Source organism: Leucoraja erinacea, chromosome 2, assembly GCF_028641065.1.
Source record: "Leucoraja erinacea ecotype New England chromosome 2, Leri_hhj_1, whole genome shotgun sequence".
Taxonomy (NCBI): Eukaryota; Metazoa; Chordata; class Chondrichthyes; order Rajiformes; family Rajidae; genus Leucoraja; species Leucoraja erinaceus.
In genome coordinates, this window is record NC_073378.1 from 136,327,306 (window position 1) to 136,344,060 (window position 16,755).

Sequence of the window (16,755 nt, forward strand, 5' to 3'; positions counted from 1 at the left end):
GTAGATAAAGTGGTCAAAAAGGCGCTTGGCACATTGGCCTTCATCAGTCAGTGTATTGAATATAGAAGTTGGGAGGTCATGTTACAGTTGTATAAGACGTTGGTGAGGTCACATCCCACAACAGTATTGTGTTCGGTTCTGGGCACCATGTTATAAGAAAGATGTTGTCAAGCTGGATGTTGTCAAGCTACAGAGAATATTTACGAGGATGTTGCCAGGACTAGAGGGTGTGAGCTATAGGGAGAGGTTGAGTAGGCTGGGACTCTATTCCTTGGAGCGCAGGAGGAAAGGTGATCTTCTTGAGGTGTATAAAATCATGAGAGGAATAGATCGGGTAGATGCACAGAGTCTTGCGCAGAGTAGATGAATCGAGGACCAGAAGACATCGGTTTAACATGAAAGGGAAACGATTTAATAGGAATCTGCGGGGTAATTTTTTCACACAAAGGTGGTGGGTGTATGGAACAAGCTGCCAGAGGAGGTAGTTGAGGCAGGGAACATCCCAACATTTAAGAAACAGATAGACAGGTACATGGATAGGACAGGTTTGGAGGGATATGGACCAAACGTGGGCAGGTGGGACTAGTCTAGCTGGGACATGTTGGGCCGTAGGGCCTGTTTCTACACTGTATCACCATGACTATGAGAAGATTGCTCTTTCCATTTCACACCTTGCTTGCATTTATACAGCCTCTAATCCCATGTTACTATCCATGATTAATACTGGATGCATATTAAAGCCATAACACCATCAAATGTTAAGCAATTTATGAAAGGAAGGAGCCAAAGCAAGAAACTCCAGGCCAATTAGTCTAGCACCTGGCCATGAGAGCGGCATGGTGACGTAATGGTAGAGTTGATGCCTAATGGGTCTGTCCCACTATATGAGCTACTTCAAGAGTTCTCCCCAGTTTCCCCTGATTCGAACTCGGAGAATCACGGTAATGGCCGCTCGTTGGTACACGGCGGGTCTCGTGGACATTTTTCAACATGTTGAAAAATCTTCACGAGCTTACCGCGTTTCCCGAGTAACTGCCGTTAACGTTACGAGCCGCTAAGAGACGTCCCGAGCTCCGACGTACTCGCTACATACATTGTACGTGCTTACCACGAGTTTGATTTTTTTTTTAAACTTGGGATAGCTCTTGAATTACCTCGTACAGTGGGACAGGCCCTTTACGTGCTCGAGAGCCGGGTTCAATCCTGACGCTGGGTGCTGTCTGTATGGAGTTTGTATGTTTACCCCGTGACCTGGGTGAGTTTCCTCCGGGTGCTCTGGTTTCCTCCCACACTCCAAAGATGTACAGGTTTGTAGGTTAACTGGCTTTGGTTAAAAATTGTAAATTGTAAGGGAACCAAGTAGAGCTTGTCATGATTTTATGAAGGGTAAGAAGGCCCCGACCTAAATCGTCACCCATCCTTTTTCTCCAGAGATGCTGCCTGGCCCGCTGACTTACTCCAGCACTTTGTATCTATCTTGTATTTGATAAACTGGTTCTTGATTTAAGTTAGGGAAACAGCATGGAAACAGACTCTTTGCCCACTGCGGTAACCAATAATCACCCCATCCGCTGGTTCTATCCAACGCTCTGGGGACAATGTACAGAAACAAATTAACCTACAAACCTGCAGATTTTTGGAATGTGGGAGGAAATTGGGGCACCCGGAGAAAACCCATGCAGTTGCAGGGAGGACGTACAAACTCCATATAGATAGCACCTGTAGTTAGTAGTAAACCTAGGTCTCTGGTGCTGTAAGGCAAGAATTGTGCTTCCCAGAGTCATTGCCCAGAGAATCCCATGTGCAGGGAGTCTTTGAGCAGCAGCAGTAAGCCAATTCACACCTTGAGTCTTTAACCATCAAGGTGGACAGAGGGAGCCCATTGAGGTTTTCCCAACTCCTACACACACAAGTCAGGAGAATGATAGAATGCTTTGCACTTGCCTGGATGAGGGAAACAAAAACAATTCTCAAGGAGCTCAACACTGCCCAGGTCAAAGCAGCCCACTCGAATGGTACCATTCACCATCCTTGGCATTTATTGCCTCCACCATTGACGTGTGCATCATCATAAAATGCACTCCACTTACTCACCCAGACCGCCCCAATCGTGCTTCTCAAACCCTGACCTCTTCCACCAAGAAGGGCAATGATAGCAGGTGTTGGGGAACATGCACACCATCCTGACTTGGAAGTATATTGCCAGTCCTTTATCGCCGCTGAGTCAAAATACTGGAACTCCCTGTCTAACAGCACCATCGTAGAAGGATTGCTGTGATTAAATCCAAGAAGCTGACTACCAACTTCTCAGCAGATGGCTATTAAGTGCTGGTCTTAATGGGGCACTTGCATCTTAATGAATGAAAAAAGAAGCAAAGACACTAGGGCCATTCCAAACAATTCAGCAGTGAAGGTAAATAGGGGTTTGATCATCTGTTTTTAATACCAAGTGCAGTGTTGTCATGTAAACTATAACATACAAAATACAGTCAAGTCAAGTTTATTCGTCACAGACACATACAAGATGTGCAGTGAAATGAAAAGTGGCGTAGCTGGTATAGTGCCAGAGGCCCGGGATCGATCCTGACCTCTGGTGCTGTCTGTGGAGTTTGCACATTCTCGCGTGAGTTTTTACTCCGGGTGCTCCAGTTTCCTCCCACATCCCAAAGATGCATGGGTTTGTAGGTTAATTGTTTTCTGTATATGGCCCCAGTGTGTCGTGCGTGGATGAGAAAGTGGGATAACATAAAACGCGTGTGAACGGCTGGTCGATCGATGGTTAGCATCAACTCAGTGGGCCAAAGTGCCTGTTTCCTTGCTGTATCTCTAAACAAAACGTGAACGGATGATCAGTGGTCAGCATGGACTCAGTGGGTCGAAGAGCCTGTTTTACTGTATCTCCAAACTAAACTCACTTTGAGACTCAAAAATTGCAAAGGAAAGGTTCAGCTGATTCTAGATGATAGCTGTTATTAGCAATAGTCTACTTAAGCTCCAACATGACCATTAAGAAGAAATTTTTCAAAAAAATGAATCATCATATATTATGCTCCTCCCCAGGGCTTGAAGAAGACGATTTCTGCCATGGACCAGGAACTTCCACGCTCAGAGGGCTGCATTAACACCCGCAACGAACTCAAGAAGGTGCTGCACCTCGAGCTGCTATATAAACAGAACAAGGTGAGTAATGCCCCTGTCCCACTTATGCCCCTGTCCCACTTAGGTTTCCGTTTCCGTGCGGTTCCTGGAGGTTCCCGGAGATTTTTGTCAGTCTCCCTAATGGTCGAAAGTGGTTTCCGCTTCTTCTATGTTCCGGCGATTATTTCAAAAAATTCAAAACCGGCCGCGACTAAAAATAGGTTGCCGTTTTAAAAATCGGTGATTTTTTAGTTGAAGCCGGTTGCGATGCTAGTTGAAGGTGGTTGCCGGAGGTTGCAGGTAGTGGAAGGTAAGACCTTTTTTTCACCCAGCTTTATTCCACCAGGGAGGTCTTATAGGTCTGGTAGAGTCACTGCATCACAGCATCAGAGACCCAGGTTCGATCCTAGCTTCTGTACTGTCTGCAAATTTGTACATTCTTTCTGTGAACGCATGGGTTTCCTCCGGGTACTCCGGTTTCCTCCCACATCCCAAAGGCGTGCAGGTTTGTGGGTTAATTGGCCTCTGTAAATTGCCCTTAGTGTGCAGAGAATGGTTATATGAAAGTTGTATGATGATGAACTAGTGAACGAGTGATCGATGGTCGGCGTAGATTAAGTGGGCCAAAGGACTTGTTTCCAGTAACTTTTCCACCACTGATGTCCCCACTTAACTGTCAGTCCATATTCATGAAGACCTTAAAAAAAATTGTTATGGTGGGTAACTTAAGTTCAAGTTCAAGTGAGTTTATTGTCATGTGTCCCTGATAGGACAATGAAATTCTTGCTTTGCATAGCACACAGAACATAGTAGGCATTTACTACAAAACAGATCAGTGTGTTCATATACCACAATATAAATATATACACACATAATCAAATAAACTGATAAAGTGCAAATAGCAGATAATGGGCCACCAATAATCAGAGTTTTGTCCGAGCCAGGTTTAATAGCCTGATGGCTGTGGGGAAGTAGCTATTCCTGAACCTGGTTGTTGCAGTCTTCAGGCTCCTGTACCTTCTACCTGAAGGTAGCAGGGAGATGAGTGTGTGGCCAGGATGGCGTGGGTCTTTGATGATACAGGTGCACAACCTTTTATCCGAAAGCCTTGGGACCAGACACTTTTCGTAATTCAGAATTTGTCGGTCATCGGAATGGATTTTTTTAGCGTAGATTTTAATGGCTGGCTCAGTGGTAGAGTGCTCGGCTCATATCCACAAGGTCGCGAGTTTGCGCCTCGATCCTGGCAGTTACTCAGTCGCGAGTTTGAGTCTTCAATGTAGTTTCTTCTTGCAGAATAAATGTTTGTATGAAATGCAGTGTAGGAGAGGTGTACTGACTGTGTGGGCAGAACTTTGGAAGTGATTGCCCACCAGTCTAAAAAGCCGCTGTGTCTCCCTGTCCCTGGGATAGTAGGGGGCGATCAAACAGCACAATACCCCCCTCCCCCTCCAACTCCAGAGGAATCCTCTCCCCGATGGGCCGCTACGGCGACAAGCGGCAGTTTGCCCACAGCCTGAGCAGCGCCACCCCAAGAACAAGATGTACCTTGCACACCATCAGCTTCTGCCCCTACGTGTTCCTCTGGAGTTGGAGCGGGGCTGGGCTGGAGTTGCTGCTGGCTGTGGGTCTCTGGGATCTCCGGGCTTGCAGTGGGCCTGGGGGTCGCTGTCCCGTTGGTCCTGATGTCTCCGGCCACCCCACCTGGACTGGAGCTGAGACTGGGAACTGTACCGCCCTTGCCCCCTCCCTCTGCAACTGCAAACAACCCCACTCTCCTGCAAGGGCGGTACAGTTCCCGGAGGATAGCAGGTGGCCGGAGACGTCAGGACCAACAGGAACCCGCTCCCCGATGGGCCCCTACAACGCCCCGAGCTGCGCCCCGTCATCCGCAACCCAGGTTCCTCTGTAGTTGGAGCGGGGCTGGGCTGGGCTGCTGCAGGCTGTGGGTCTCTGGGGTCTCCGTGCTTGCGATGGGCCTGGTGGTCGACGTCCAATTGGTCCTGACGTCTCCGGTGACTGCACTGACCTGCAGCCATCGCCGACGTGAAGACAGTACAAAGCCCCCGCGCCGGTGCAATGAGCGGGGAGCTGGAGAGGGGAGGGATGGGGTCACACACATGGCCGGGAAGCAGAGGGGTGTAGGTGGGGTGAAACTGAAGGAGCGACAATCTGCTGCTGCCTGCACGCTGAGTTAAAAAGTTTCCACGCAAGACTCAAGATACACTGTGTATCGTGAGTCTACTGTGGGAACTTTTTAACTCAGTGGGCAGATAGCAGCATATTGTCAATTATTAACCCTCCCGCGCAATATACCCTCACCTTCTCTTTTATGAATGGGGATTTAGTTTCCCTTTCTTCGAGGACCGACCGGAGGTTCCGCTGTCACCTCTGCGGGCCGCCCTCGGTGAACGTCCTGTCTCCCTGTCCCTGGGATAGTAGGGGGCGATCAAACAGCACAATACCCCCCTCCCCCTCCAACTCCAGAGGAATCCGCTCCCAGATGGGCCGCTACGGCGACAAGTGGCAGTTCGCCCACAGCCCGAGCTGCGCGACCCCAAGAACAAGACGTCCCTTGCATACCATCAGCTTCTGCCCCATACGGGGAGCGTGTTCCTCTGGAGTTGGAACGGGGCTGGGCTGGAGTTGCTCATCTGGGATCTCCGTGCTTGCAGTGGGCCTGGGGGTCAGTGTCCCGATGAGGGGGCGCAGCTCGGGGAACGTCTTATGGTGGTCCTGACGTCTCCAGCCAGTTTGCAGTTTTCCTCTGGAGTTGGAACGGGGCTGGGCTGCTGCTGGCTGTGGGTCTCTGGGATCTCCGTGCTTGCAGTGGGCCTGGGGGTCGGTGTCCCGTTCGTCCTGACGTCTCCGGTGACTGGCATTGTGCTGCTAGCATCGCCGACGTGAAGACAGCGCAAAGCCCCCGCGCCGGTGCAATGAGCGGGGAGCTGGAGAGGGGAGGGAAGGGGTCACACACATGGCCGGGAAGCAGAGGGGTGTAGGTGGGGTGAAACTGAAGGGAGCGACAATCTGCTGCTGCCTGCACGCTGAGTTAAAAAGTTCCCACGCAAGACTCACGATACACTGTGTATCGTGTCTACCGTGGGAACTTTTTAACTCAGCGGGCAGGTAGCAGCATATTGTCAATTATTAACCCTCCCGCGCAATATGCCCTCACCTTCTCTTTTATGAATGGGGATTTAGTTCCCCTTTGTTCGAGGACCGACCGGAGGTTCCGCTGTCACCTCTGCGGGCCGCCCTCAGTGAACGTTTTCAAGGACCTTTCTTCAAGGACCGAAAAAAATGTCAGCTATTCGGAGGTTTTCGTTATTTGGATCTTCGGATAAAAGGTTGTGCACCTGTACTGACAGCCTTTTTGAGGCAGCGATAAATCCCCTCGATGGAAGGAATTTCTCCAATAAATCCTATAAATCCTATAACTCCACTCCTATAAATAATATAGAGCAACACAGGCGGAAGTCACTCAGGCTTTTGTGCCAATGCCAACTATTTGAAAAAGCTACTCGGTTAGTTTCACCCTAAGAAAACCCACATGGTCAAAGGTAGAACGTACAAACTCCGCACAGATAGCACCCATAGTCAGGATCGAACCCGGGTCTTTGGCACTGTAAGGTGGCAACTCTACCGCTGTGCCACTGTATTGCCCTATTAAATCTGCCTTCACCACTTTGTGGCCTGACCCAAATGTAGCACATCCATTCCCTCCACAGATGCTGCCTGACCCACTAAGTTATTCCAGCACTTGTGCTTTGCTCATGCTTCCAGTATTTGTGGTTCCTGTGTCTCCATTGCAAAATGGGATGTCCCATGCACCAAGTCATGTTGACTCTCCCTAATCAACCCTTGCCTTTCCAGATGAAATAGATCCTGTCCCTCAGAATCCCTTCCAGTAACTTTCCCACCACTGATATCCCCACTTATACCAATTTCTAACATGTCATAGTCATACAGCACAGGCCATTCAGCCCAACTCGTTCATTCTGACCAAGATGCCCATTTGCCGATAGTCCCATTTGCCCACATTTGGTCTATATCCATGTACTTGTCCAAGTGTCTTTGAAGTCTTGTTATTGTACCTGCCTCTACTACCTCCTCTAGCAGCTTGTTCCATATACCCACCACCCTCCGAATGAGAAAGCTGCTTCTCAGGTTCCTATTAAATCTTGTTCAAGAAGGAACTGCAGATGCTGGAAGATCGAAGGTACACAAAAATGCTGGAGAAACTCAGCGGGTGCAGCAGCATCTATGGAGCGAAGGAAATAGGCGACGTTTCGCCGAAACCCTTCTTCAGATGGGGGGTGGGGGGGGAGAAGGAAGGAAAAAGGGAGGAGGAGGAGCCTGAGGGCGGGGGGATGGGAGGAGACAGCTCGAGGGTTAAGGAAGGGGAGGAGACAGCAAGGGCTAGCAAAACTGGGAGAATTCAACGTTCATGCCATCCGGACGCAAGCAACCCAGGCGGAATATGAGGTGCTGTTCCTCCAATTTCCGGTGTTGCTCACTCTGGCAATGGAGGATACCCAGGACAGAGAGGTCGGATCGGGAATGGGAGGGGGAGTTGAAGTGCTGAGCCACCGGGAGTTCAGGTAGGTTATTGCGGACTGAGCGGAGGTGTTCGGCGAAACAATCGCCCAACCTCCGCTTAGTCTCCCCGATGTAAATCAGCTGACATCTAGAGCAGCGGATGCAGTAGATGAGGTTGGAGGAGATACAGGTGAACCTTTGTTGCACCTGGAACGACTGCTTGGATCCTTGAATGGAGTCGTGGGGGGAGGTGAAGGGACAGGTGTTGCATTTCTTGCGGTTGCAACGGAAAGTGCCCGGGGAGGGGGTGGTACGAGAGGGAAGGGGAGAATTGACAAGGGAGTTGCGGAGGGAGCGGTCTTTGCGGAAGGCAGACATAGGGGAGATGGGAAGATGTGGCGAGTGGTGGGGTCACGTTGGATGTGGCGGAAATGGCGGAGGATTATTACAGGGGGCAGGGTGGGAAGACGTGTAGTCCAGATAGCCATGTGAATCAGTTGGTTTGTAGTGTATGTCGGTCAGAAGTCTGTCCCCTGCGATGGAGATGGTGAGGTCAAGGAATGGTAGGGAAGTGTCGGAAATGGTCCAGGTGTATTGGAGTGCCAGATGGAAGTTGGTGGTGAAGTGGATGAAGTCAGTCAGTTGCGTGCGGGTGCAGGAGGTGGCCCCAAAGCAGTCGTCATTGTAACGGAGGTAGAGGTCGGGGATGGGGCCCTGGTACGTATTGAACAAGGATTGTTCAACGTACCCGACAAAGAGGCAGGCGTAGCTGGGGCCCATGCGTGTGCCAATAGCTACACCTTGTATTTGGAGGAAATGGGAGGAGTCAAACGTAAAGTTGTTGAGGGTGAGTACCAACTCCGCTAGGCGGAGGAGGGTGTCAGTGGCTGGGTATAGGTTGCTCCTCTGGTCGAGGAAGAACCGGAGGGCTTTGAGGCCATCCTGGTGGGGGATGGAGGTGTAGAGTGACTGGACATCCATGGTGAAGATGAGGGCCTAGAGAGTGGAATGCGCGGAGGTGGCGGAGAGTGTCTGAGGTGTCTGGAACATAGGTGGGAAGGGATTTGACCAAGGGGGATAGTATGGAGTCATGGTATGTGGAGATGAGTTCGGTGGGGCACGAACAGGCAGAGACAATGGGTCTTCCGGGAGAGCCGGGTTTGTGGATTTTGGGGAGAAGGTAAAAACGGGCCGTGCAGGGCTGGGGAACGATGAGGTCAGAAGCTTGGTTGGGCAGGGCGTGGGAATTGATGAAGTCGATGATGGTGCTAGATATGGTGGCCTGCTGCTCGTCAGTGGGGTCATGGTCCAGGGGTAAGTAGGAGGAGGTGTCCGAGAGTTGGCGCGTGGCCTCAGCTTTGTAGAGATCGACGCGCCAAACTACCAGGGCACCTCCCTTGTCGGCTGGTTTGATAACCCAATCTGGGTTTTTGCGGAGTGATTCAATGGCAGTGCGTTCAGGGGGGGAGAGATTGGAGTGAGACGGGAGTGGAGAAGTTGAGGCGGTTGGCGCCGCGGCGGCAGTTCCGGGTAAAGAGTTCCAGAGCCGGGACTTTACGAGAGGGGTTCCACGAGGAGGGGGTGCATTGGAGACGGGAAAAAGAGTCATCATTGGGGGGCAAGGACTCCTTCATGGAAGTGCGCTGTGAGACGGAGGCGACGGTAGAAGCGCTCCAAGTCATGTTGGGCGCGGAATTCATTGAGGTGGGGACGGAGGGGGACAAAGGTAAGACCTCTGCTGAGGACAGACCGTCCGGTGTGGGAGAGGGGGAGGTCGGGGGGGATGGTGAAAACCCGGCAGGGATGGGAGTTGGGCCCAGAGGAAGGCAGGTGGGTGGACTGGGGACAGGGCGATGTGTAGGGGGGGGGGGTTGTGGGTGTTGGAGGGGGTGGGGGGGGTGGTCAGGGGGTGGGGGGGTGAGAGGGCTGTAATGTGGGTGGGGAAGAGCGGGGGTGACATAGTTGGAGAGGGATGGGGGAGAGTCTGTGGAGCAGCCACTGAGGTTAGCAAGGCTGGGCAGACGGGTACTAGGACCCAGTGGCGTTAAGTCCAGGAGAGAGGGAGTGAGCAGCGTGGAGGCTCCAGGCCCAGTGCAGAGTCCAGGCTCCAGGTAAGGCAACAGCTGTGGGTTGCTGGAGGGGGGGGTGGAGTGGCGCGGCAAACCGGACGCGATGGTCGGAGTCCCGTGGCAGTTGAGTCGGGGTCCGCGGGCGATGCGTGGGAGGTCCCGGTGGGTGGATAGTCGGCGGGGCAGCGCGGGTCGGCCATAGCGGTGGGGCGGCGATTATTAAACCTTTCCTTTCCCACTTTAACAGATTCTGTGTATTCACCCTGTCCATTCCCCTTATGATTTTATACATTTCTATAAGATCACCCCTCATCCTCCTGCACTCCAAGGAATAAAGTCCTAGCTAGTGTGTAGGATAGTGCTAAGTACAGGGTGATCGATTGTTAGTGTGGACTCGGTGGACCAAAGTCTAAAGTAAAGTGCATCCTACATTATCAGTCCGAAGAAGGGTTTCGGCCCGAAACGTTGCCTATGTCCTTCGCTCCATAGATGGGGAGCAAGGATATGGCGGACCAATTGAATAACTACTTTGGTTCCGTCTTCACTAAGGAAGACATAAATAATTTGCCGGAAATAGCAGGGGACCGCGGGTCAAAGGAGTTGGAGGAATTGAGTGAAATCCAGATTAGCCGGGAAGTGTTGTTGGGTAAATTGAATGGATTAAAGGCCGATAAATCCCCAGGGCCAGATAGGCTGCATCCCAGAGTACTTAAGAAAGTAGCTCCAGAAATAGTGGATGCATTAGTAATAATCTTTCAAAACTCTTTAGATTCTGGAGTAGTTCCTGAAGATTGGCGGGTAGCAAACGTAACCCCACTTTTTAAGAAGGGAGGGAGAGAGAAAATGGGGAATTACAGACCAGTTAGTCTAACATCGGTAGTGGGGAAACTGCTAGAGTCAGTTATTAAAGATGGGATAGCAGCACATTTGGAAAGTGGTGAAATCATTGGACAAAGTCAGCATGGATTTACGAAAGGTAAATCATGTCTGACGAATCTTATAGAATTTTTCGAGGATGTAATTAGTAGCGTGGATAGGGGAGAACCAGTGGATGTGGTGTATCTGGACTTCCATAAGGCTTTCGACAAGGTCCCACATAAGAGATTAGTATACAAACTTAAAGCACAAGGCATTGGGGGTTCAGTATTGATGTGGATAGAGAACTGGCTGGCAAACAGGAAGCAAAGAGTAGGAGTAAACGGGTCCTTTTCACAATGGCAGGCAGTGACTAGTGGGGTACCGCAAGGCTCAGTGCTGGGACCCCAGCTATTTACAATATATATTAATGATCTGGATGAGGGAATTGAAGGCAATATCTCCAAGTTTGCGGATGACACTAAGCTGGGGGGCAGTGTTAGCTGTGAGGAGGATGCTAGGAGACTGCAAGGTGACTTGGATAGGCTGGGTGAGTGGGCAAATGTTTGGCAGATGCAGTATAATGTGGATAAATGTGAGGTTATCCATTTTGGTGGCAAAAACGGGAAAGCAGACTATTATCTAAATGGTGGCCGATTGGGAAAGGGGGAGATGCAGCGAGACCTGGGTGTCATGGTACACCAGTCATTGAAGGTAGGCATGCAGGTGCAGCAGGCAGTAAAGAAAGCGAATGGTATGTTAGCTTTCATTGCAAAAGGATTTGAGTATAGGAGCAGGGAGGTTCTACTGCAGTTGTACAGGGTCTTGGTGAGACCACACCTGGAGTATTGCGTACAGTTTTGGTCTCCACATCTGAGGAAGGACATTATTGCCATAGAGGGAGTGCAGTGACGGTTCACCAGACTGATTCCTGGGATGTCAGGACTGTCTTATGAAGAAAGACTGGATAGACTTGGTTTATACTCTCTAGAATTTAGGAGATTGAGAGGGGATCTTATAGAAACTTACAAAATTCTTAAGGGGTTGGACAGGCTAGATGCAGGAAAATTGTTCCCGATGTTAGGGAAGTCCGGGACAAGGGGTCACAGCTTAAGGATAAGGGGGAAATCCTTTAAAACCGAGATGAGAAGAACTTTTTTCACACAGAGAGTGGTGAATCTCTGGAACTCTCTGCCACAGAGGGTAGTTGAGGCCAGTTCATTGGCTATATTTAAGAGGGAGTTAGATGTGTCCCTTGTGGCTAAGGGAATCAGGGGGTATGGAGAGAAGGCAGGTACGGGATACTGAGTTGGATGATCAGCCATGATCATATTGAAGGGCCGAATGGCCTACTCCTGCACCTAATTTCTATGTTTCTATGCTGCTGCACCCGCTGAGTTTCCCCAGCATTTTTGTCTACCTACATTATCTTTGCTGTTTGACAGCAAACCATTCCTTTCACTGCCGAATTTTTAGTTTTAGTTTAGAGATACAGTGCTGAAACAGGGCTTTTGGCCTACCTAGTCCGACCGACCAGCGATTCCCGCATACTTACACTGTCCTACCCCCACTTGGGACAATTTACGATTTAACCAAGCCAATTAACCCACTCTTTGGAGAGTGGGAAGAAACTGGAGCACCTGGAGAAAACCCACGCGGTCACAGGGAGAACGTGTGAACTTAGTGCAGACAGCACCAGTAGTCAGGATCAAACCCGAATCTCTGGAGGTGTGAAGCAGCAGCATTGCGCCACCCTGCTGCCCCTGGGTCCCGGATGGGAGCAGTCTTCAGGCTCCTGTACCTTCTACCTGAGGGTAGCAGGGAGATGAGTGTGTGGCCAGGATGTTGTGGGTCTTTGATGATACTGCCAGCCTTTTTGAGGCAGCGACTGCGATAAATCCCCTCGATGGAAGGAAGGTCGGAGCCGATGATGGACTGGGCAGTGTTTACTACTTTTTGTAGTCTTTTCCTCTCCAGGGCGCTCAAATTGCCAAACCAAGCCACGATGCAACCGGTCAGCATGCTCTCTACTGTGCACCTGTAGAAGTTAGAGAGAGTCTTCCTTGACAAACCGACTCTCCGTAATCTTCTCAGGAAGTAGAGGCGCTGATGAGCTTTTTTGATAATTGCGTTAGTGTTCTCGGACCAGGAAAGATCTTCAGAGATGTGCACGCCCAGGAATTTGAAGTTCTTGACCCTTTCAACCATTGATATAAATGGGGCTGTGGGTCCCCCTCCTACTCCTTCCAAAGTTCACAATCAGTTCCTTGGTTTTGCTGGGGTTGAGGGCCAGGTTATTGCGCTGGCACCATATGGACAGTAGCTCGATCTCCCTTCTATATTCTGACTCATCCCCATCAGTGATACGCCCCACAATAGTGGTGGCATCAGCGAACTTGATGATGGAGTTCGCACTGTGGTTCGCTACGCAGTCATGGGTATAGAGTGAGTACAGCAGGGGGCTGAGCACGCAGCCTTGAGGTGCTCCCGTGCTGATTGTTATCGAGGCTGACACATTTCCACCAATACGAACAGACTGTGGTCTGTGGATGAGGAAGTCGAGGATCCAGTTGCAGAGGGATGCGCAGAGACCCAGTTCTGCGAGTTTGGTAACCAGTTTGGAGGGGATGATTGTGTTGAATGCCGAGCTGTAATCGATGAATAACAGCCTGACATATGAGGTTTTGTTGTCCAAGTGGACCAGAGCGGAGTGGAGGGCAAGCGAGATCGCATCCACCGTTGATCTGTTGTGGCGGTAAGCGAACTGCAGTGGGTGCATGCAAGTAGATTCTGGAGAAAACCTACACAGGTCACAGGGAGAAGGTACAGACAAGCATCCGTAGTCAGGATCAAACTCAGGTCTCTGGCGTTGTAAGGCAGCAAATCTACCACTGTGCTACTATGCCGCCCCTTTTCCAAGTTCCAAGGTATAAATGTAATTAAGAGATCAATGAACATTTCACAGCTCCTTGAACATTCTTAACACTCCAGTGTTAATGATTGGGTGTGCATTGCATGTTTTTCAAATGTTTTTCAGGCTCAAGTGGTGCCTCTCAAAACAATGCTCGAGATAATAACCAAATACTTCTTGGAAAGTTCTGAAAATACAAAGAATATAGCGCGGGACAGTTTTCGAGCGCCAGCTATCGTAAGTCAGAGAGCCACGTCAGTGCGTTTTGACAACACCTTCGTAAATATCTACGACCTCTCTGATGAAGACAAAGGTGGGGGCGTACCATTTCATGACCTAAATAAAATGGATGCTTGCAGGTATGACACACCTAGTATTGAGGCATAGTAATCACTTTGCAATGCTGGAAAGGTTACTGTTGCTAACTTAATGTTTGTAGTCTAACCTTTATAAATGCTTTCCTGAAATCTAAGGTCATCCCTCGGCCCTCCATGCCCCAGTGAAAATAATGCTGGCCTAGACAATCTCTCTTTATTACCCCAGCCCTCAATTCCAGGCAACACCCTGGCAAATCTCTTCTGCTTTCTCTCTATTGCTACCACATTGTTCCTGTAGAATGGCACCCAGACCTGTACACAGTTTTTAAGTGTGGCCTAACCAATGTCCTGTGCAGCTGAGCATGGCGTCCCTTTGCCTATGAAGGAAAACGTTTTCTGTGTAGCGTGGATTTGAAGGTTGTAGGTGTCATAAAGGGCCTGTCCCGCTTACACGATTTTTTTGGCGACTTGCCGGCACCCGTCATAGTCGCAGCAGCTGGCCGAAAATGTTCAAAATGTTGAAAATCCAGCGGCAACCAGTAAAAGGTACGACTCTTTGGTCGACTATTCACGACCAAACAGGCGTCACCCCGCAACAAATCGCGTAAGTGGGACAGGCCCTTAAGATCGATTCTAGACAATTGCCACTCACACTTGATGTAAGATGACATTGATTGCAGAGACCAACTATTTCACATGTCTTTTAAAAAAACATTTTGCGACATCCCTGTAAATCCACCCTCGCTCATCTTATCACTCGCCCTTCCTGTACTACAGGGAGCAGAATTGTACCTGTGGCCTAATTTATCTTTTCAACCATTCTATCCTGACCTCCCTGCTCTTGTATCGTTGGGCCAGGGCACAGAATACAAATATCCTTTATATTGTCTGAACCACCTTATTTTTCCCGGTCTTCCATCTTGTTGGCACACATTTCAATATCTCTCTGCTCTTCCATCCACCCATTCATACGCCCTTGATCATTGCAAGATCATTTGGTAACCGGTGGAAGTTTGGGGGGAGGGGAAATGCAACAGGAGCCTTGGTCAGCTATGTAGAGGTCCATAATTGGGTTTTCTGTATTGAATCATTTACCATCCTACTGAGTATATGTGATGTGCTTCTGCTGTTGGAATAACTTAAGTCACACACTGATAAAGATCCAAATACTTTATTAACGTTACAGCATAGGTAAATTCATCTTAGCACGCTTTCTGTTAAACTAGTGGGCGTAGCTACAAAGTATGACTCATAACATGAGTGACACTGATCTACATCCTCCCTCTTAAAGGATTAAATGTCAGTACAAAACCATTGATTAAATAAGGCATGCATAGCAATTGATAATAAGCTGGAGGAAAGTCAAACATAGCCCGGGTACTTCACGGTAGACTTGCAAACATGACCAGCACGTGTGCGATAAAGACCATCTCCGTTTTTCCCCACCGGGTGGCTTCACAGGTGAGGGAGACTGAACCAGCATTCCCGGTGATGAAACAGGGGACTGTGGTGGCAGGCGGAGCAACAACCCACTTCTGGCAACGCAGCCGTTCAATGCCGCTGGACATGGACGGAAATACACTTGGATAATACGGAGGTGGAGCTGGCTCATTCATAGGCAGGATATGTTGTCTGTTACCCCTGTAGGTGCCACCATCGGCACTGACCAGATATGAGCGTGGCTCAGAAGCAGTTCCAGAAATTACATCGATACGGTCATGGTCTTTTTCATGGCCTTGGTTAATGGTGGCAGCGGCCTACTTATTTTGTCATACCACTATTTTTGAATGTCACGTTTTTGTTGTAACCTGGACTGGACTTCCGATGGTGGAACCACCTGTGGGATCAATGCCTGATCCGCCACAGGCACTGTGGCTCGGATCTGCCTCGAAAATAAACGTTGAACAGGTGAACCCAGGCTCGCGGGAGATGTTGTGTAAGTTGAGTAGATCCATGAACACGTCGGAATTAGCTCTGTATGAACGTTCCATGAGCTGTTTGGCACTCTTGACAGCCTGCTCAGCTAGTCCATTCGACTGTGGATATTCAGGGCTGCTGGTGATGTGGCAAAAACCCCATAGTGCAGCAAACTCCTTGAAATGTTGGCTGGTAAATTAACTGCCGTTATCAGGTAACAGTATGCACGGAGCTCCATGGTCTGCAAAATGGCGAGCAAGCTTCGAAACTACTCCGCGAGAAGTGGGCCTACTAAGAAAATGAATGTCAAACCATCCAGAATATGAATCGACAAGTACCAGGCACTGCTTGCCATGCCACTCAAATATGTCAGTTGCCACTGTAGACCACGGGAGTGCAGGAGCCGGATGTGAAAGAAGTGGTTGCTTTAGTTGATGAGGTGCCAGTCTGTTACACACTGCACAGGATGCCACATTCTTGGGGATATATTTGGCCATGCCAGGCCAGTAAAACATGTTTCTTGCCCGTAGGACGGTAGCTTCAGCGCCTGGGTGCCCTGCGTGGACAGCGTTAAAATACTTGCTGTGCAGCGAAGCAGGGACTACAGCCTTGTGTCCTTGTACAATAATGCCATCCTGCAGCACTAGCTCATCGCGGACGGCAAAGAACGGCTGAACTGGCAGCGGAACGTTGTAGTGTTTGTCTGAGCAGCCGCGCATAATGACGGAGGCAAGCAACCGTAAAGTACTGTCAGCAGCAGTGTGAGCAACCAAGTCCTCCATACAGGATGTGGGAATAAAAGACACAGTCATTACGATAAAGTCATCATCTGGAGAGGACGGACCCTCACAGGTCTTCCGAGGTGCGCGCGAGAGAGTGTCAGCCAGGTGCATACCCTTACCACGTTTGCAGGTCGGAACGATGTCATATTTTTGAAGCTGCAGCAGCATCCGCTGTAGGCGCCCTGGAGAGGCATAAATCGGTTTGTTAAAGATGCTGATCAGAG

General features: G+C 49.8%; 1 protein-coding gene across 1 annotated transcript in view; it reads left to right on the top strand.

The window, feature by feature from the left end:
* Positions 1-16,755, top strand: part of mindy4 (MINDY lysine 48 deubiquitinase 4) — a 210,121-nt gene that overhangs the window by 27,153 nt on the left and 166,213 nt on the right. Inside the window, exons 2-3 of the mRNA XM_055649066.1 lie at positions 3,061-3,180; positions 13,642-13,874. Of these exons, the coding sequence (XP_055505041.1) occupies positions 3,061-3,180; positions 13,642-13,874 (353 nt within the window). The remainder of the gene's footprint in view (positions 1-3,060; positions 3,181-13,641; positions 13,875-16,755) is intronic.